This window comes from Vombatus ursinus, unplaced genomic scaffold (assembly GCF_900497805.2).
Source record: "Vombatus ursinus unplaced genomic scaffold, bare-nosed wombat genome assembly UNPS02014973.1, whole genome shotgun sequence".
NCBI classification, from domain to species: domain Eukaryota; kingdom Metazoa; phylum Chordata; class Mammalia; order Diprotodontia; family Vombatidae; genus Vombatus; species Vombatus ursinus.
The window spans coordinates 729,996-751,536 of NW_020954751.1; the positions used below are offsets into that span (position 1 = coordinate 729,996).

The window sequence follows — 21,541 nt, forward strand, 5'->3', positions numbered from 1 at the left end:
AGTTTATGCTGATGAAGTCTGTTCAGCATAAACTGTGAATCTTGACTAGTAATACTTCCCCAAATAAATCTCATGTGTGCAATGCTGATTGTGGTGCCATTGCAGCTAAAAAAGTCAGTCAAGAATCATCTACTAATTTTGACTATTCGAAGAGTACCCAAAGTGTACAATCCAATAAGGAATTCAATGATAGGCAATTATAGGACTTAGAGCCATAATGGACCTTGGAAAGGATATGGTCCAATTCCATCATCTGATAGAGAGTATCTTTTTTACTTATGATTCAGCAGTATCATGGAAGAAATACTGTGCATTTACTTCAAATAGACAATTATCCCAAGAAGGAAATCAATTAAGAGATCTGAAAGCATTTGTAAAAGAAAAATAGACCAAAATACTATTATATTAAATTTTAAGAGTTATCAAGTAAAACATATAGCGAATCAAGTAAACAATGATTTCCTCCTTTCCTCTAGGATAGCAAATTAAGTCCATAATGATATATGGACTTCCCTGATGCACTTCTCACATGTTATTTTGTACTAGAGATATTTCTGTTATCATATCCTCCTGTTAGATTGTACTGTCTATGAGAACAAGGGATGATCTCTTGTTGAATCTTTGCATTTTCCTTAATCTTTGTATTTGGTGCTTCATAGAATGTACAAAGAAATGATAACTAAGTGTACAATGTACACTATACTCAGTTCAGTACTCTAGCTTAATAAATGCTAAAGTAATTGAAGTTGAAGTGTAAATGCATGCATAGATAATGAAAAACATTTTCAGAAAACCAACTTAAAAATATATGGTGAGAGTAGAAATCGAACTTATAAAAGAACACCTAGAAAGAACCAAATCCTTGGCTACCTATACTAGATATAAAAATACGAAGAAAACTATGAAAATACTTTTATGCTCAATAGATACACAACCTGCAATACATATACATTCTGTACATATTTCCTAAGGATTGTCTCTTTTTATTCAAACCCCTCTTCAAATAATAAGATAGAAAAAAGTAGTAACAATATTACACAGAGACAATTGTTTTTCTCCAAATCAGAGTAAATATCATCCTAGGATTATTTTCCTATTGAACTAAATTTGAATTTGGAACTCTGTCCAGTAACATTTCACAAATTTCTTAAGGTATAAGTCATTAATTGTAATATAAAATATTTCTAAGATTATAATTTAATGCTTAGTTCATAGATTTAAAGAGTCACTTAGTCTAACTTAATTTTACAAATGAAGAAACTGAGGCCCTAAAAGGTAACATACTCATAGTCAGTAGCAGAGTCAGGATTAAAAGATACAAATTATATATTCATAATTTTACATTGGAAGAATGTATTTGCTACTATGCTGATAGAGCATAGGACCATATCATATATTTAGAGCTGGAAGGGGGCCTCCGAGGCGATCTAATTTCAGATCTTCTAAATCTATTCAGTTCTTCCCATGAAGAGTCTGAGGTCCAGAGACAGACAGGTAACAAATATCAGAGGTGGGATTTGAACCCAGGACTTCTGACTTCAGAATCAATGTTCCTCCTACTTTATTTACTATTAAAACAACACATTTTATAAGTGAGGATCTTGACCAAATATCTGCTAATATACTGCTGAGGTGAAGAAACATGAAAATAAAAAGAGCTAACATTTAGATAATGCTGTAATATTTACAAAGTACCTTTCTCAGAACACCTTTATCGAATTGGCAGTATGAGCATTACCATCCTCTTTTTACAGTTAAGGAAACTGTAGTCTGGAGTGACTAATTGATACATGTCCTTGGTAACTCAGGTACAAGGTGTTATAGCCAGGGTTTGGAGTATAACAGGGTTGTGTAAAAAGAAATTTTACAAAGTGCTTTAGAAAGCAGGGAATGAAACAGATACTGGGCCTATTATGCTCTCTCCCTCCCCTCCCCATTTTTCATAATTAGTATCTGTTACAGGGAATAGAATTTTAAAACTGAAGGAGTTACATTTTACTATTGCAGAAACTGTGTCCCAGAAAAATCAAATTACTTATCAAAGTCACAGAGCTAGTTAGTGGCAGTATTCGTACTAGAACACAGATTCCCTATCTCTCTAACTTGTACATTTATGGAGTAGCTATTAAAGGGCTTTTGAAAAAAAATATTTTCCAAAACAAATTGGCATTGATGACTTTTTTGAGCATGACTTTTTAGAAAGCCATTCTAGTACCACCTTTTGTTCACACACAAGTCATTTAACCTCTCTGAGCCTCAATTTCCTTATATGCAAAATGGGGCTAATAATATACTACCCTCTTTACAAGACTGTTATAAGATCAACAGAAATCAGCAGTGTGACATAGTAGTTAAAAAAGAAATATGCTCTTGGGCTGCGTAGTAGAAGCATAGTTAGAGAGGGAAGCACAAAGAGATATCCTAAGATCAATGGGCAAACAAAGAAAAACGAGAGGATTATAAGCAGTGTTGCCTCACAAAACAGTGAAAAGCTTTAGAGGGAAAAACAAGTTGATGAAAAGCTTGGCAAGGGACCCAACTTAAGCTAGATCAACTACAGCATATTTAAACATAAAAATGGAAGGAGGAATATGTACAGAAGAGAAATGGTAAAGATCTCTGAAGATTTCTATAACAAACTCTTTATTCATTCCACTGAAGTGACTGCATTTGGAGTCTACGATCTCTAACATACTACATAAAGAAGTTGCAGTCGTACTATAGCAAGCACACACAGAAGATATATATTGGGTGTGGTCATTTTGAGGGTATTTAGTAAGCAATTCTCAAGATATCTAAAAAAAAGGAAAGATAAATCATTCAGAAAAGGCTCAAATATGAGTCCAACAAGAATACCAGTCTCTAAAGAATTAAGTTACCCAAAGTCAATTAATAAATATTTATTAAGTGCCTACTATTGCCAGACACTGTGCTAAATGCTGGGGATACAAAGAAAGGCAAATGACTGTCCCTGCTCTCAAGGTGTTCACAGTCTAATGAGGGAGAAAATACTGCCAAAGGGCAATGATAAAGCACATGGTGGGTGTAAGTAGGCTGCAACGTATTACCAATGATGAATTACACACATGAAAATAGGATAATCTGATAGATATCATCAAGAGATGAAGACTGAAAGAGGAGATGGTCCACTCACAGAGCAAGAGATAACAATGGATTGTCTGACACTCCACGCTACCTCACCCCAGGATGCTAGATGGGCCCTCTGTGGAAGACTTACAGGAAGACACAAAAATTAAGAAAGCATGCATGCACTGAGATCTGAACCACTGGGATAAGCAGAGGTAACATTAATTAGAAAATCATGACTTTGTATAAATCAAAGTTCTACAAAAATACCAGCTTTACTAAGAGCAGATGAGATGGTAGTGGCTAGAAGAAAACCAGTGCTATTAAAAAGATCTGGAGTTGTGAGTGAACTGTAAGCTCAGAGGGTCAGCAGTATGACACACAAATGCTAGCCTAGGAATCATTAAGAAAGGCAGGGATGATATCCAGAACATTGTTGTTGTTCTTGTTCAGTTGTCTCCAACTCTTTTTGATCCCACATAGGGTTTTCTTGGCAAAGATACTAGAGTGATCTGTCATTTCCTTCTCCAGTGGATTAAGGCAAACAGAGGTTAAGTGACTTGCTCAGGGTCACTCATCTAGTAAGTGTCTGAGGCTGGATTTGAACTCGGGTCTTCCTGACTCCAGGCTCAGCACTCTATGCACTTAGCTACCTAGCCACCTGAACAAGGGAGATGCTAGTCTTGTCGTATAATAGTTTGGGGAGAATATACCTGCAGCATAGATTTCAATTCTGGGGACCATACCACATATCGAGGCAGGATACAGGACAGGCTGCAGAAGCACCTAGAGATCATGGTATATGAGGGCTGGCTGAAGGAACTTAAAATATTTAGCCTGGAGAAGGCTTAGGGATGTATTATAAAAAAATCAAGAATTTGAAGCATTGTTAAACCAAAGAGGAATTTATATGCTTGGCCCCAGAAGGTAGAACCAGGAGCAATGGTGGAAACTGCAGAGAGGAGAGATAGGCTTGATGTCAGGAAAAGCTCTCCAACCAAAGGTGAAATGGACCCTTCTATGAGAGTCTCTGCACAGAGGCTACATGGCTATTACATGTCAGTAAGGTAGATGGAATTATTTGGTTACATGTGGGGGGTACCAGAGATTCTTAACCTTGTTTATGTCATGGACCCCTTTGGCAGTCTGGCAAAGCTAGGGATTCCTCAGAAAGGTTTTTTAAATGCATAAATTGAAATTCATAGGATGACAAAGGGAAACAATTATAGTGAAATACAGTTACCGATTTTTTTTTTTAAGAGATCCTAGATTAAGAACCCCTGGGACTAGGTCTGAGATCTAGACTTTCTAAATGTAAACTTCTTTGATTCTGTGAAAGAAAGCAGGTGAGTCTTCAGAACAGAAGGTGCCTTTCCTAGTTATTCTGATGATAAAATTACTATTGTTAAAATAAATAATTGTCTTCCACCTATATTTAAGCTTGGGCTTATTCATTTAGATTGCGAGTGGTATGTCTGAAGGTAAAAAGGTAACATTAAAAGGCAGATAAATTTCCTTTCTAGCAGTTTGGCCTGCATGATATGGTTGCGTGCAAATATCACAGTACCTTCCAAATACAAATCGTTAGCACTTTGAATCTTCTCCTAAGATTAAAAAAATCTACCAAATCTACTCCATTTATTGCCTCTCTGGAGGCAGTAGGGTATTAACAGGAAGAGGCTGCAGCTGGAGTCAGAGATCGGGGTTGAATTCTGCCCCTCTGACTTCACACTGAAGGACCTCCAACTCACTTTACCTCTCATTTCCTCATCTGTAAATGATCTCTGAGATCCCAATATCTAAATCTGATGATCCCATGGAAACTCCTGAAGGGAAACACCCTTTTGAAGAAATACCCATAAGGCTTTCTGCAACTAGAATAATACATACAATGTTAGAGCAGGAAGAGACCTCAGAGCTTATTTAGTGCAACCCCTTCATTTTTTATATGAGAAACCAAGATACATTCATCACTGCAAAAAGTGCTGTGATACTTTCCTTCCATTTATTACAATTATACATGAGAACAAAAATGGTAGCACATAAAAGCTAAATTAATAATTTCTTAGAATTGAATAGCTTTAATATTCTTACTCTTTAAACGATTATGAAGTTTAATTTAAGAACTGAATGAGAGTCAAAAACAAGCAAATGTTACCTTTTTAACACCAGTCTGGACTGCTCTTTCTACTATATCCAAGAAATCATCTGTAAAGGTTAGACCCCAAAAGAGAAACAGGAAAATATGAATCCATTTAGGTGGCATTTAACTTTGATGACCCTGACACCAAAAGACGCTGACATAATCATTTTCATTAAATCAAGACTAAAAATTTGCAGTCCTTAGTGAGTATAGATTAAGAGTTTATTCATCATTACCAACTTGTTTAAAAGAGGGGGAAAAAAAAAGGTTTTGTGCAGGATGTGAACTTACCAGTGTGGTAAACAACAGAAGGTTGAGTACAGTATTTATTAAGGACAAGTATGCTAGAGTTGATAAGGTAAAAGGCTAAAATAGACTGCTGAATGAAATAGAGATTGGCAGAAAGTATGAGCTTGAGACTCCTTTTTAAATAAGCTAATCAATCAAATGAAATAGAATAAAAGTAAAATTGATCTGCTCAAAACTTTTTTTACAGCTTGAATTCTATACTTGTTTATACTATGTTATAAAAAACTTTTGATAAACTATCTAGTTCTACTTGGTCCAGGTACACTTCAGTGGGACTTCATATTTTGTGAATATTCCAGTATTCCTTTTTGAATTGACAATGTCATGTGGTAATGGCATGTCTTGTAAATGTTCTTGTTAATTCCTCTTTTTATAATGGACCACACAGATGGAAAGATTTATTATTTCCCTCTGCCCCTAAGTAGCTATTTATTATTAACCCAAAGATTAGGGGGAAAAAACTAGCATTTCTATAAGTGATGTCAATAAATCCTTTAATACAAAAGACTGAAAACAGAGGCAGTATGATGTAGCAGAATAAATACTGGACTTGGCATCAGGGCCCTAGATTTGAAACCTGACTCTGCCATTTGTTATCTGTATAACCATGGTTAAGTCACATCTCCGACAACAAAGGGAGTGAACTATTTGGATTATTTGACCTTAATCCACCCTTTTAATTCCAAATTTTATGATCCTAAATAAACTGACAATGGAAAAAATATTTAGACTATGTTAGATTCACTTATTCCTTCATTCAGCAGTCATTAAGCACCTATATTCGGCCAGGCACTGCATTAAGCTCATTTGCTACCTCTCCTCAATCCATGCCTTTGCAAGAGCTGTCCCTCAGGCCTGGAATACTGTCTGTTCTTTTTTTTTTTTTTTTTTTGGTGAGGCAATTGGAGTTAAGTGACTTGCCCAGAGTCATACAGCTAGTGAGTAGTACATGTCTAAGGTCGGATTTGAACTCAGGTCCTCTTGACTCCAGGGCAATGCTATCTATTCTTGCCCCTGCCCCTTTCCCTTCAAAGTCCAGCTCTAATGCTATCTCCTTTAAGAAACCTTTCCTGATTCTCCCACAGTTGCTAGTGGTCTGCCTCCCCCAAATCATTGGTTTGATTTTTGCATATATCCTGTCCTTACCCTTCTGTGAACATGATGTATTCCTCCCATGAAATGTTAGCTCCTTGAAGACCAAGACTACTTAAATTCTGTGTCTATATACTCAGGTCTAGGTACATAATAGGTACTTAATAAAAGTTTGTTGATTGATTGATAAATATCAATTATTTGAGGAGACTAGACCTATTTTCTCATAAAAGTAGCAGATGGCAAATCTGACTTTAAAAAAAATTACCTTGGTGTTTTTGAATCCCTCTGTAAATTCCTCTGAACATAGGATCAGTCAAGTTGACAGCAATATCTATAAAAAGGAAATATATGTATGTAATTAACCTTTGAAAGCACCCATTTATAATTCCTACATAAATCTAAAACACCCTGTTCTAAATGTTTGCTTACATATTTATTCCTAGAAACAAGTTATTCCTAGGTCTGCCAAAATGTAAACTGTCCATCCTTTCATTAACAGGTAAACAAGCAGGGCTTCATGAAAGCATGCTTTATGGTTTACCAAGTATTCTTCACAAAGATTAATTTTCATTTCTATTCCAAAAAATCCTATCATATAGAGGGAGGGCAGGCAGGATTATCCCCATTTTACAGATGGATATGTTCTCGAGGTAAAACATCCTGCCCAAGGTCACACAAGACAGAAGCTCAAAATCTAGCCTTAGGCCTTTTGACCCAGTTGCATTTATACCAGCTTCCATAACTTCTTTGATGGGGGATATACTGCTGGGTTTTTTCTTATGCAAATCTCAAAATTTGCAATTCCTCTACCACCCACTCACCGCAGGAAGCTAAATTAGCTAAATAAGCTACTTACTAAACAAGGACTACTACTTGCCAAGCTTGCTGCCCCATTCGAGGTTTTGTGTACCATGAGTCCACCCTTTCAGGACTCACTCCAAGCCTGGAGACACTTGCTCAAGACAGCAGTGCGTCGAGGCCCTAAATGACCTCATGACTCACTTGCTAAAGTCACTCTAGATCGCTAGCTCTTGAAAGAGGGAGGCTTGTGCCCTGTCGCCAACACTTCTTGCTGCACTTGGGTCAACACCACCTGCCAGATCAAGACTAATATCCTGAAAACCTACGAGCAGGCCTGTGGCTCCATGATCTGGGCCAGAGATAACAGCCTTCAGATACCTGGAACTCCATCAAAGGTTTTTTCCTGTCTGGAACCTGGCTGTACTTACTCCTCCCCCTGCTGCTTTTCCTTTTATTCCTCTTCCTGTTTGGCCCTCTACTCCTTCACTGACTCACTATTTTTGTGTCCCAGCAATTGTGACCCTGGGCTTTTCTTCCTTTCCCCTCCCTTGGTGGGGAGTGTCACCATCTCCCTGATTTCCCCCTTACATCTGATCAGTCCCCCTCTAAGGATAGGCAGGAGTGTTTTTCTGTACTGCCTTTAGGCTTACTGGACGAAGCTGTCCACCCACACTAAAGGCTCTTTTATTGGCCAGAACAGAAGAGGTTCTTTGGCCAAAAGGGGGAAATGTCAGGACCCCCACACCAAGACCACTCCTCTCTTTTCACTCCTCCCTTTTTATTGCTAGGAACACCGTTTTCCAGAGCCAAGGCCCAGCAAGCAAGCTGTATGCCCTGCGCTTGTCATGACAACACCCTCTGGATGAATTCTGCTGCAGCAAAATCACAGAATTGTTTCACACCAACCCCAGGTGGTCCCTGAGCTTGGACAAGCACCTGTAGGAACCACATTCTGGTCATGAGGCCCTGTTATGAATCAAACTTGCCTCATTGTTGCTGTTACCCCTCGTTGCCACAGATATACCTCACTGCTTGTTTCTTTGTCTATTTTGAGCTGAAATCTGCCTTCCTTTAATTTCCAACCATTGGTTCTAATCTGCCCCATGAGATGATAATTTATTGATTATGTGGTATAGGAGAGCCAGGATTTGGACTGGGGTTAGACATATGAATCTCATGTAGATACTGTTAAGGAGTCCCCCGAATTTGTCCTTTTGAGTTGCCATATTTTCCAGAAACACAAGACACAGAATATGTAAGAGACCCTGAATGCATCCAGGATGAAGGCCTGGCCCCACCCTGACCTGACATAATTTGTTGTTTGCATCCCAAGTTGGATTCCAGGTGTGTCCTTGGGAGTCAAGACAGATGCCAGTCAATCTGCACTAGATTGGGAAACTGCTGGGGCAGCTTGGACCCTTGTAAATAAGCTGACCCTCCTATCTTCATAGTCTAGCAGTTTCCAAGGGAAAAGAATGCTGCTTTTGCCATCTTGATTATTCATATTTCTCCTTCTCTGACACTCTATTTAGATGGAGATTTCTATTTCTCCTCTTCTCTTTGTTGCAATTTCATAAATATGTAAGTTGTTTGAATTGTAAACTCTTTGTGGTTGGTTAGGGTTTCACATGCATGTTCATTTTTCTTGTAATAAATCTAGTTGCAATGCAATGCCTCATGAACTTGTGATGTTGTTTTTAGTTAACAATACATAAAGGTAAAGAAATAACAAAATCATTCATTCTTGAAGTTGCACAATATAGAAACCTTCTCCTTTGCTCCCTATATTCAAAAAGTTGTTATGTTTTGTGAATTCTATATCCACCACATCTGTCTCATTTCCACTTCCACCATCTTAGTTCATTCATTACAACTAGGCTGGGCCATTCAAAAAGCTTAATTACCTCTCCACATTCAATATCTTCCCTGCCCCAAGTCAATTCGCACCATTTCCTATTAATCTTTAAATTTAACCTCTGATTATGTGACTGGCCTGCACAAAAACCTTTAATAACTTATTTCTATTTACTGAACAAAGTTCAGACTTCTCAAGAAGGCATTTGAGGTCCTTTATAAAGTGGTCTCAAGCCTCTTTTCCCATTGCTAACTGACGCATAATCTATATTCAACAATGGATTATTCATTCCCTGCTTTCTTGGCTGTCTTTGTTCATGCTGCTCCTTCTTCTAGGAAAGTCAATCTCATCCAGTCTTCCTTATCCATATCTTTACCATCTTTCAAGAGTCAACTTCTCCTTAAGATCTTCCCAGGTGTTCAAATGTGATCTCTCCCTTCTCAATCTGAACTCATAGAATACCTTCTGTTTCTCTTAAGGCATTAATTGCATTATGACTTATTATTTGTGTTTGTTTTATCCTTCTTACTAACCTGTGTGTGGGACAGAGACCACTACTCAAATTCAAAACAAAGACTTAGTTACCTTGAAAGCAGAAAGAGTTTATTGCTTTCTCATGAGAAAGGGTACTGCCCCTGGTCACCCTAATGGTGCAGGCTTGGGAGTGCGAGTATGTATAGAAAGCAAGGCTTTTTTATACCCTAACTCGAGTTCCCCTTCTCCCATTGGCTGGGCTTCAGGGGGCACAATCTATTCACGGAAATCTTCCCCAGCAAGAGTACACATTTGCCAGGAGACAAGAAAAGGTGGGAAGTCTTGCAGTTTAGGTTGGGGGGATAGGGCTATTCTATTGTTTCTGCTATGTGCTTACAAACAGGGTCTGAGGGGGTTTTGACAAGGTCAGAAGGGAGTGTGTTTCAATAATACAATTAAATTCCTTGAGAAGGCCATCTACACCAGGTGCCTCCAATTTCTCTCCTCCCACTCTTCTTACTATCTGGCTTCTGACCTTATCTCTCTTCAAATGAGCAGTGATCTCCTAATGGCTGCCCTTTGTGAGAACTATTAACAAGAACCATTAACCCTTTAAGGAGGCTTCACTTCTGAGAGATCATCTCTCTCACCCATAAGATTCTTGATGAAAGGGGCTTCTTGAAGAAAGGGGCTATTTATATCTTCTTATCTCTATTCCCCACAGGCAAAATGCCTTTAAATAACAGGCACTCAATACTATTTGTGGAGTCGAATTTATCTACAAGGTCAAAAAGGAGTATATAAAGGTCTAACCAAAAGAAAACCAAAAGGTCCACTCAAAAGAAAAGCTGATTGAATATTAAATGTTTACTTTCTAAGAAAGTATCAAAAGTTATAGAATATACTTGATAAATACTTAGTGAACATTAGTTTTGAAAATATTTATATAGTGCCTGCTATGTGCCAGGCACTGGGCTAAGCCTTAACAAATATTATCACATTTGATCCTCACAACAACCCTGGGAAGAGGTAAGTGCTATTATTAACCCCATTTTACAGCTGAGGAAACTAAGGCAAGAGGGTGACTTGCCCAAGGACTTGCAGCTAGTTCAGTTAATACATATTGGAACTCAGGTCTTCCTGACTTGAGGTCCACAATTTTATCCACTGCACCACCTAGTTGTCAATTCACTAAGCACATTAGGAATAGCATAATACTAAAAAAAAAAAATTAATTTAGATTAGCTTTCATGTACTAACTCTTTCTCATCTCTACCTGTTGTCTTCTCTGGCTTCCTCTAAGTCCCAACTAAAATCCCACCTTCTACTGGAAGCCTTTCCCAACCCCTCTTAATCCTAGTGGCTTTCCTCTCTTATTTCAAATTTATCCTGTATATAGCTTATTTGTACATATTTGTATGCTGTCTCTCCCATTAGACTGTAAGCTTCTCAGGAGCAGGGATGGTCTTTTGCTTTTCTTTGTATCCCCAGCACTGAGTACAGTGCCTGGCACATAGTAGGGGCTTAACAAATATTCAGACTGACTCCAGGTCAAACGTTCTGTCCCCTGCACCACCCAGCTGCCCCTTATAGAGTAGAATCATAGGATTTAGACCTGAAGTGAGAAATCATGAATAATTAAGATGGAAAAAGCACCAGAAAAGCTTTTTGATGAGAGGAATGTCATGTTCAAACTGTCAGATGATTTTGGAGGAGAGTGAGACTGATGACTTTGCACAACTCTGCCTCAACTAAATCCAATTCACAAGCAAGTCAAGACATCACCCTTGTGATGTCATTGGTCTTGTGAGAAATGATCTCTGAGAATCTCTCAGGAATGAAGCCTCCTCAGGGAGTTAATCATTTCTTGTTCTGTTGAAACACTTGCAGCTGGTTGACCTTGTCAAGAAACAGCTTTTCAACACATCTTGTACTTTATCAGACCTCCTCCTCCCTACTCTAAAAACAAAAAGAAAACCTCTCACCTTTCCTTGCCCCCAGGCAAGTTGTCAAAGTGTCTTTGTTCTCTTGTTGCTGGGGAAGATTTACGAAAATAGATTGTGCCCCTCTGAGGCTCAGCCAATGGGCCAAAGGGAGGGGGTTAGGATGGGCTATTGTGCTAGGATCTATATAAACCTATTTTGAACAAAGCACTCTTGTGCTCTCTGGCTGACACCATTTTGGGTGACACAGGGGTGTCCTTTCTAGAGACAGCCAATAAAGCAACTTTCCTTTTTGCAATTCTTGTCAGGACTCTGATTCAAATTTGGGTAGGTGGTCTTTTGTCCCACACAGTCTTCTTCAAGAGATAAGGACAAACAACAATAAGCAAACAAAACAAAAATAAAAAACTGCATGGATCCCAGCGGGGGAATAAGAGTACATTTCTCGTTCTCACAATATAGAGGAAAGTGATGGTAGAACTCCAGAACCACTGGAAACAGAAAAGTCCCTGAAATCTCATGCTGTAAATGTAGGAAATGCTGAAGGCTATGGCAGGAACTTCCTAATAGATCTCTCACCCACCAGTCTACTATAATTATGTTTCTAAAGTATGTCTTTCCTTTGTCTCATCTATATTGCTTCTCTGTTTGAAAATCTGTACTGTTTCTTATTGCCTCTAGGATGATGTGCAAACTCCTTAGCTTGTCATTAAAAGTTCTGCAAAATCCAGCCTCCATCTACCTTCGCAGATTTCTCTTCCATCTACACTCATTGCTTTTCCCTGACCTCAGCATTCCATCTTCCACCTGTGTTTTGCAAGATTCTCTAGGCCCTTGACATTCCTCTGTTTCTGGAGCTTTCTTCGACGCTCAGTTCAGGTGCTCTCTACTACAGGAAGCCTCTACTGATTTACCTGATGGTGAGTATTCTCTCCTCAAATCATGTTGTATTTACTTATTGTTTTGTCCTGCAGTAAAATATGTGCTCCTTGAAGTCAGAGACAGTATAACTACAGTCATGTTGCCAGTGCACAGTGCCTGCTGTGTAGGGATGCTTAATAAATGCTTGCTGAAATGAACTGAATTCATCAAGCAGGACCTTGATGCTTAGGCTATTCTGGGAAGATTCTGATCTGGGAAGCCAAGGGGGCAGAGAAGCAGGCATGAATACAGCAAGCACTGCCTCCCTCCAAACAGATCTAGAGGATGTACCAGACTGAATCCTGAAATCTAAGAAAAAAAAATTAGTGAATACTTTTTTTCTTTTAAATTTTAGTTTTCCAGTCCAGGTTAGCATGGGGAGATACAGAAGTCTATGGATAACAGGGATGAGGTCTGTCCAGAAGTGCATTGCATAGAATGCTCCAGCATTCTAGTTCAGGGAGAGGCTGTGCTCCAGGGCAAGAGGGCATCCTAGATCCAGTAAGGAGGGTCCTAAACTTGTATAAGGTGCAGGAACAAGTGCCGTCTGGTTGCTCTGTAACTTACTACCCAGTTTTGGGTCACAGATCCAGGGCCACCTGAGGAGGTGACCTTACCAAGGAATGATATTCCAGGGCGTGTAGGGAAAGGGTGTGGGGTCACAGGCCATAGGCTGTGTACAAAGTGATAATCAAGTTCAGAAGCAAGGAGCAGCTATGTGGTTTAGACCTCAGGAGCAGAGCAGGGTTTCTGTTCTGCCTTTTAGCCCAGTCTGAAGCCTACAAAGGAATACAAGCAGGTCACCAATCCCAGCCCAAAGGGAGGCACAGAGCTCTGTTACTTTGTCACTGAGCTTTCTAGCAGGCTGACAGTGACTGAATCCAGCAGCATCTACTGACACTCTAAATAAGGCAAATCCACAGGTCTGTTGCTCAAACCCAAGTAGGTGCTTGCGGACCAGAGGGGGCAGAATCAGACTTTCCTGACCACTATCGAGCACTGGAAGCTTGCACGCTCCCAGTCTGAGCTGTCTCTGGGACCACAGAATAACACAAAATCAAATATACCATGAAAGCAGCAGCAGGACCAGTTCAGACATTCCCTCCAGAAGTACGCAGAGCTTGCCCCTAACATAAAGTTTGTTTTAAATTTTTTTAAATTTTATTTTCTATTCTGAATTCTCTCCCTCCCTTCCGCCCCTCCTCCCATCGAGAAAGTAAAAAGATAATACTCATTATACATATGGAGTCACCTAACATAAAGTATGAACTCAGATACTAGGCTGGAAGAATGAGCAAGTTAAAAAAAAAAAAAAAAAAAAGAAATCCCAACATAAAAAGCAATTATGGTGACAGAGACACTCAAGACACAAATCCAGAAGAGAATGATTCCAAAGCATCTAGAAGCAAATCCTCAAGAAAAACACTGCGTGGGCACAAATTCAATTAGAATTCCTGAAAGAGATGAAATAAGAATAAAAAAAAAGTTTAAATGATTTTATAAGTGAAATGACAGTGTCAGATACAAAAACTGAAAAGAAAGTGACAAGACAAAGAATTGGAAAGGGAATTAATTGCTTGGCACAACAGGTACAAAACCTTGCCCAAGCAACAATTTCCCTGAAAATTCTAATGGACCAAATAGAAGTTAATGACTCCATGGGACAAGAGATATTTAAACAAAAGACTGGAAAAAAAAACACAGGAAAATGTAAGATATCACAGCATATTCTGGTCTAGAATTTAAGATTCAAGAAGTCTGGCTCAGCCAAGAGTCTGTGAGTGTTTCAGATTTGTGATATAATCTACTGCATTTCAAAAATGTTTTTAATTTTACTGTTTACCTTTAAAATCCCTATTGAATTCCTGCACTAACAATGAAAAGATAATGAAAAGTAGCTGGTAAAAAGTACTTCCAAGGATTAAAAATTGCTTTTTCCTAGCAATAACTTTACAAAGCTTTTCTTCCTCAGTGCATGTAAAAACAGGGAATTATTTGTCAGTTTTGAGGATAACTATGATTTGAAAGGGTTCAAGTTTTTGATATAATTTTGAGATGACAAAAATAAAAATAGTTTGAACTATATCTTATTTTTTACATCCTACCTCAACCCCTAATTGAGAAAGAAAGACAAAACCCCTATTACAAATATAGTCAAGCAAAACAAATTTTCACAATGGACATGTCTACCCAAAAGTATATCTCATTCAACACTGAGTTCTTCACCTCCCTTTCTGGAAGTAGATATGTGACAAGTGAAAATTTCTGAGACAGACTTTCTGGGTAATTTATAATCAATTTTATTAATTATTGTTAGCAAATTATTAACACATTGAGGTCAGTTGACCCTTTGGGGAGCCAAAAGACCCTTCTTGAAGAATACTATATGTTTAAAAAGCCTTTGGAAAAGGGTATGTCCCTGAGGGTGGAAATCAACTCTGATCAGTTAACAATCAAGGTGGACATGTTAACGAGGTGAGCAAAAAGTCTTCAGCTTCTCTTTTGGAGAATGTGACCTAATTATGAGACTCAGCAATCTGGATAAAAGACTCTATCAGACCTTGCAGGTTGGTTTTCCCCTTCATAAGCTACAAGTCACCCTAAATTCTAAGGAAGGTTCCAAGGACTGACAAAGGCTTATTTCCTAAGGGCAAGATCTTCCTTAGACTAGATTCTGTTGGTAAGGTCTCCTAGTTGGGTGTAAAAGCACATACCCCAAGGATTTGGGCAATCCCATCTATCAGCAATGTACTTCAGAGGCTGACTGAATAACCTACAGGGGTTGATTTCTGAATGAGGAAATAGAATGAGAAAACCATAGTCCTAATTTAATAATAATTTCTCTCAGATAACGTGTTTCATCGTTAGTCCTCTAGAGTCATGGTTAGTCATTACACTGATCACAGTTATTAATTCTGTCAAAGGTTTCTGTCTTTACCATACTGTTGTCTTTGAATAAATTGTTTTCCTGGTTCTTTTCACATCACTCTGTATCTTTTCACTTCAGTCTTCCCAGGTTTCTCTGAAACCATCCCCTTCATCATTTCTTACCACATAATAATATTCCATCACATTTACGTACCGTAACTTATTCAACCATTCCCCAAGTTATAGGCACCCCCTCAGATTCCCATTCTTTGCCATCTCAGAAAGAACTATAAGTATTTTTGTATATCCTTTGAGTTTGTTTTGCTTAGGACTAATTCTTCCCCTATCTACTGTCCTTCTAATTCTTCCTCTTCTTATTTTCCTATTAAGTGAAATGTATTTATGTATCCAACTTTGTATGTATTCTTCCTTCTTCTGACCAGTTCAAAGGAGAGGTTCAAGTATCAGCTACTCCCCACCCCAATCCCTCTTCTTGTCTGTTTGAATGTCTACAAACCCTGATTATGTGAGATAATTTCTCCTAACCTTCTTTTCCCTTTCTTAAACCCCCATTGTATTTTTCTTCCCTTCTTTCCATTCTTCTCTTAGCATCATCAAATTGTAATAGAACAACTCCTAGGCCTTATCTAATTAGACTCCTTTTATGACTTCTGACGATGACAGCATTAAGAGGGAACACATGTATCACCATCCCATATTTGAATGTAAGCAATTTATCCTTGTTTAGTCCCTTATTTATAGCTTGTGCTTATTTTTTTATGTTTCTCCTAACTCTCATGTCTGAACTTAAAATTTTCTACACAGCTCTGTCTTTTCATTAGGAATGTTTAAAAGTCCTCTATTTCATTAAGGGTCCCCTTTTTTCTGCTATCATACTTAGTTTTGCTGGGTAATTTATTCGTGGCTGTTAGCCTATAACCTTTGCCTTCTTGAACATTTTATTCCAAGATCTCTGTTCTATTTTTTGTAGTGGTGGTTGTGAAATAATTTGCAATCCTGACTGATTCCTACTTGCCTTTTCTTCCTCCCTGCTGCTTGAAGTATTTTTTTTCCTTTTACCTGGAAGCTCTAGATTTTGGTTATAATGTTCCTGGGAGTTTAATATAGGAGTTTATTTCAAAAAGTGACTGATGGATTCTATTTCCACTTTGCCCCCTTGTTCTAAGAGATCTGGGCTGTTTTCTTTAAAGATCTTTTGAAATATGCCTAACTCTTTTTTGATCATGGTGCTGAGGCAATCTAATGATTCTTAAATTTTTTTTCTCCTGTTTTCCAGGTCAGTTGTTTTTTGGTTATGAAATACCTTACATTTTCTTCTATTTTTCCATTTTTTTTTTACTTCGGTTTCATATTTCTTGTTTCATGAAGTCATTGCCTTCTATTTGGTCTGTCCTAATTTTCAGGGAGTTTGTTTCTTAGGTAAGGTTTTGTGCCCGTTATGCCAAGCTATTAATTTCCTTTCCAATTCTTTCTCCCACAACTCTCATTTCTTTTCCGTTGTTCTCTCTAGTGCTGTCATTTAAGAGAAAACATTGTCTTCAGTTTTTAAAAAACTCTTGCTTCATCTCTTCCAGGAATTCTAGTTGAATTTTTGTCAAGCTGTGTGTTTGTTTGTCTGTGTTTTGAGGCTTTGTTTGTACGTGTTTTGGAATCATTCACTTCGAGGTTTGCATCTTGGATGTCCCTGTCACCGTAATAGCTTTTTATGGTGGGATTCTTTTTATTTGTTTGCTCATCTTCTAGTTTACTATCTGACTTCAGACAGATGGGCACTTCTGAAGGGAAGGTCTGGGCTTGTCCTGCTTTTGCTTTCTTGGGTGGTTGTCATTCCAGGATCTCAGGAATAACTCAGCCTAGGGACCTACAAGTTTTCAGACCACCAAAGTGGTTTGAAGGGCAAAGTCTGACTGCTGCCCCTCTGGTCTGAGCTCTTCAAGTTACTGACCTGAGGTTGGGTCTGAGCAATAGTACACTGCTGCTGAGTACTGCCATTATCAGCCAGCTGGAACAGCTCTTCTGGTTCAATGGCAGAATTGCAAGTTTCCCTTAGGTCTAAGATTCCTTCACTGAATATTCCTCTGTAGGCTTCCATCTAGACTAGAAGCTGGAACTGAGAACCAGCTCTGCTCTTGAGGTCCAAGTCACATTTCTGCTGATGGCTTCTGAATGTGCTCCTTCTCAGTATACTGCTCAGGGCCTTACACCATTCCCTACCCTGGAATGCCACTTGAACACATATCTCAGTTGGCCAGGCTTATAACCTGAAACTGAAGTAATATGCAACAAAGCTGCCAGTTGGCACCTTTCATCCATGTGCCCCGATATGGGTCTAGGCCTTGCCCTGGTGTACAACCTCTCCATCTGTAATGGTGTGCTCTTTGCAAGGCATGCTCCTAGCTAGATCTAGTCTCCAGCAGATTTCTGTCTGTCTCCCTATGCTGACCCAGGCTGGAAAAATGACTCGTGACCTTTTCTTGGGATTTCTCAGTCAGGATTTGATCTGTTAAATTTTCTAGGTCTGTTTGGAGGAGTTGGGGGGGGGGGGTAGCTCACTGTACTACTTTTGCTCCTCTGTCATCTTGGTTCTACCTCCTGAAAATAAATAAAATTAATATTGAAAGTGCCCACCTTGTAAGCAAGTTGTGTTCCATAGTTCTTTCTGAAACTTGAACTGTATTCTCCCATAAAATCTATGTTATAAGAGAGGCAGCCAGTGATGTAATAGATAGAGCTAGGCCTGGAGTCAAGAAAACATAAGCTCAAATCTGGCCCTGGGCAAATCATTTAACTTTTCCTTAGCTGTAAAATAGGAATAATAATAGCACCTACTTTGTAGGGTTATTGTAAGGAGAAAGTATTTGTGAAAGGCACTTAGCACAGATTTTTTCATTAAATCTGATTTAACTTTAAAACCCACAGCTCTGCTTGATACAAGTACCATCATAAACACAGTTCTTATATTTAGCAGTCATAACTTGAATAATTTTAGGATAATGAACAGTAAGGGACAGAGATTTGGCTGAGGTAACTTATTTGGCAAAAACCAGAAGAGGACTAAAGAGGATGTGCTTGGATGAAAAACACTGCCTGAGATGGAATTAACTAAATTATAAATAAAAAATAAGGAAAAGGGTTCGAACTCTGAATGTTGAAGATGAAAGAGTATTGGATTTGGAGTCGGTCAGCCTGTGGATAGATTTCGGGGGGGGGGGTGTCGGTGAACTTGGATGATTAAATAAAAATTACATTTTTATTTCAATATAAATGGTTTGCTTTGTAATCCCATGTATTTTATTTTTATTCACTTTAAAACAATATTCTGAGAAGGGCCTATGGGTTTCAACAGCCTACCAAAGGGCTCCATAAGCCAAAAAAGGTTAAGAAGCCGTAGACTAGATCTTTAAGGCCCTTCTCACCTTTAAATTCTATGATTGCCTGTGAATAGAAGAGACATATGAGGAAGTTGTTGTTGACTCTGGTTGTGCTGTAGCTGGTCACTAGGTAAAGCAGCAGCCCTGGACAGCTTGCTATTTGTTGGAGAGGAGTGAGAGGAGTGACAGGAGCCAAGGAGTGCATGGTTCCTTTACAAATCATAGTATTCAGAGCTGAAATCTAAGACAATCTCCTCTTTATGCATGTGAGAAAACTGATGTCCATTAAGGCTAAATTAGGTGTTCTTTACCTGAGGAATGTTCTTCCTCTATGGGAAACACCACGTATCATACGCCCCAATTTTAAAGGTACCATCAGGTAATATTATAGTGAAATAATGGTAAGTGAGAGGAAACTACAGGTAATTTGAGGAAGGAGCTCAGTTTTGAATCTAAATACAAAGGTCACATTAAATTACTTAATATTTTAAGCAATTATTCAATGGTAACAGATGTGCTTTTGACAGACTTCATGCTTTTGATGTCCTCTTTCTTTGATGTCCTTTACCATTATACATGGGTTTTAAGATATCTAATGTTTTATAAGTATCATAATATTCTCTTCAGAGAAATGAGACGATAGTCTCCTATACGTTGATAATGTTAAAGGAATAGAAATTCCTATATAACAATAACTATTTATATAAAGGCTAGCATAGAATGATCACTAGACAGGAAATTCCAAAAGTAACTTTTTAAGCCTCCAAAGAATTATCTACATTTGGTCAGTCTTTGGGAGTTTTGGGGAATGACATAAATGTATGTATTTCTTTTTGGATTATATTTAAGAGCAGTGGAGCCATAAAGTCAGGATGCCAGGAATTTGACAATATCATCCATTCACTTCCCAGATCCACGATCTTCCAAACCAAGTTACTAAAAGCATTCATTCAACAAATATTTGTTATAATTGTTCTAGATATAAGATTCAGTGGGAGACAAAGACCAAAATAAAACAGTCCCTGCCCTCAGAGAACTTACATAAAGGGAAATACACACATAAATTAACTACAAAGTAATTTGGCAAGGAGAAAAAGCTTGAGTTGGGGCAGATGCCAAAGAGGTAGTACCTGAACTGAACTATGAAAGAGAAAAGGATTTGGAGAGATGAAAACTAATAGAGCTGTGCTCCCAGAACTCCAGATGTGAAGCACATCTGCAGATGCATAGAGGTAGAATGAAATGATAAATTTAAGAAACTGCTAGCTGGTCAGTTTGATTCAATATTGTGAAAGGGAATGTCAAGTAATTCTGGAACGCCATTCAATGGTAATAGAATATTATCACTGAATAATTGTTTAAAATATCAAAGTATGAACGGAGGATGCTTTAAATGCTAGTTTGAAGTTTGTATTTTGTTCTAGAGGCAATGGGGGCCACCCGTGTTTTTTGAGCAGGGGAATGATCTGGTGTGACGCTTACTCTGCCTTAGAACAATTATTCTAGCAGCTATATGGAAGACATACGGGAAGGGAAAAACTGGAAGCAGGAAGACCCATGAGGAGACAATTAGAAAAACTTCGGGTGAGAAGTGATTAGGCCTTAAATTACGTGGGTGGTCCGCTAAAGGTTAAGGCCAGCCTCTTCTCTCCCCTAGCACCTAGGACACGATAGGATCCTAGTGAACATAAAGTGTTGCTGTTTCTGGCCGGCGGGCCATCAAAGCACTTCACAAGGCATTTTATTTGGCTAATGAGCTCATCATAAGCCACCGCGTATTACAGGCGCATTACATTTAACTGTTCTTTCACGTCTAAACTTTCCCTCGCTCCTGCAGTTACCAGGACTCACGCCTTTCACTGGCGCAGTCCTCTCCCCATCACATGCTGAACTCCTCCTCACTGCGGGACCCAAGGGAAGGCAGTCATTGCACGGGCCTCTACCGAGTGCCCCCTCTGCTCCAAGCTAACTGCTGGGGATTGAACGTGGGCAACAGCCGCTCTCTGCCCTCCTGGAGCTCACAGTCTAAAGACAACATGTGAACAGCCCCGTACAGACAAGGCACATACAAAGCAGCAGGAAGGCAGGCCGCTAGGTGGCGCAGTAGATAGAGCGCCAGGCCGGAGTCAGAAAGGCTGAGTGACCCTGGGGACGGCATTTGACCCCGTTTGCCTCAGCTTCCTCATCTGTAAAATGAATAGCAGAAGGAAATCGCAAACTGTTCCAGTAATTTGTCAAGAAAACCCCAAATGCGATCACGTAAAGTCGGACACGACTGAAACGACTCAGCAACAACAGCACGTAGGTAGTCTCAGAGGGAAGGCACCGAGGGCCTGGGATGACCCCGGGTCAGAGTTCAGAGTTCACCCTCTCCCAGCTGTTCTCCCTTTCTCACCCCGCCTCCCACGCCCCGCCTGCGCGAGAGGATGGGGAGAAGCGCGCGTTCCTTGTGAACTGAGGCCGGAGGGAAGGGCTCGGACAGCGGCATGCGGAGCCACGGGCTGGCCCGAAGAGGGCAAAGGGACCCCTCTTACCGACGAACGGGAAGCGAGTCATGGCGGCAACCTCAGTTCTGCCCAGACGGAAACGGAAGTGGCCAGGATGGGGCGGGAAGTGGGGGGGCATGGGAAGAAGGGAGCAACAGAGACTGGGT

General features: G+C 39.3%; 1 protein-coding gene across 3 annotated transcripts in view; it reads right to left on the bottom strand.

Moving 5' to 3' along the window:
* Window positions 1-21,507, bottom strand: part of LOC114030689 (putative deoxyribonuclease TATDN1) — a 50,847-nt gene extending 29,340 nt beyond the window's left edge. The window contains exons 1-3 of one of the 3 annotated variants that reach the window (XM_027845555.1): window positions 21,423-21,507; window positions 6,900-6,965; window positions 5,246-5,295 (exon numbers count right to left, since the gene is read on the bottom strand). Coding sequence is in view for 1 of the 3 variants with exons in the window: in XM_027845554.1 (XP_027701355.1) it covers window positions 5,246-5,295; window positions 6,900-6,965; window positions 21,423-21,444 (138 nt within the window). In the remaining 2 variants the exon portion in view is untranslated. The remainder of the gene's footprint in view (window positions 1-5,245; window positions 5,296-6,899; window positions 6,966-21,422) is intronic. The other 2 variants (XM_027845554.1, XM_027845559.1) reach the window with 2 other exon arrangements.
* Window positions 21,508-21,541: the final 34 nt, after the last annotated feature.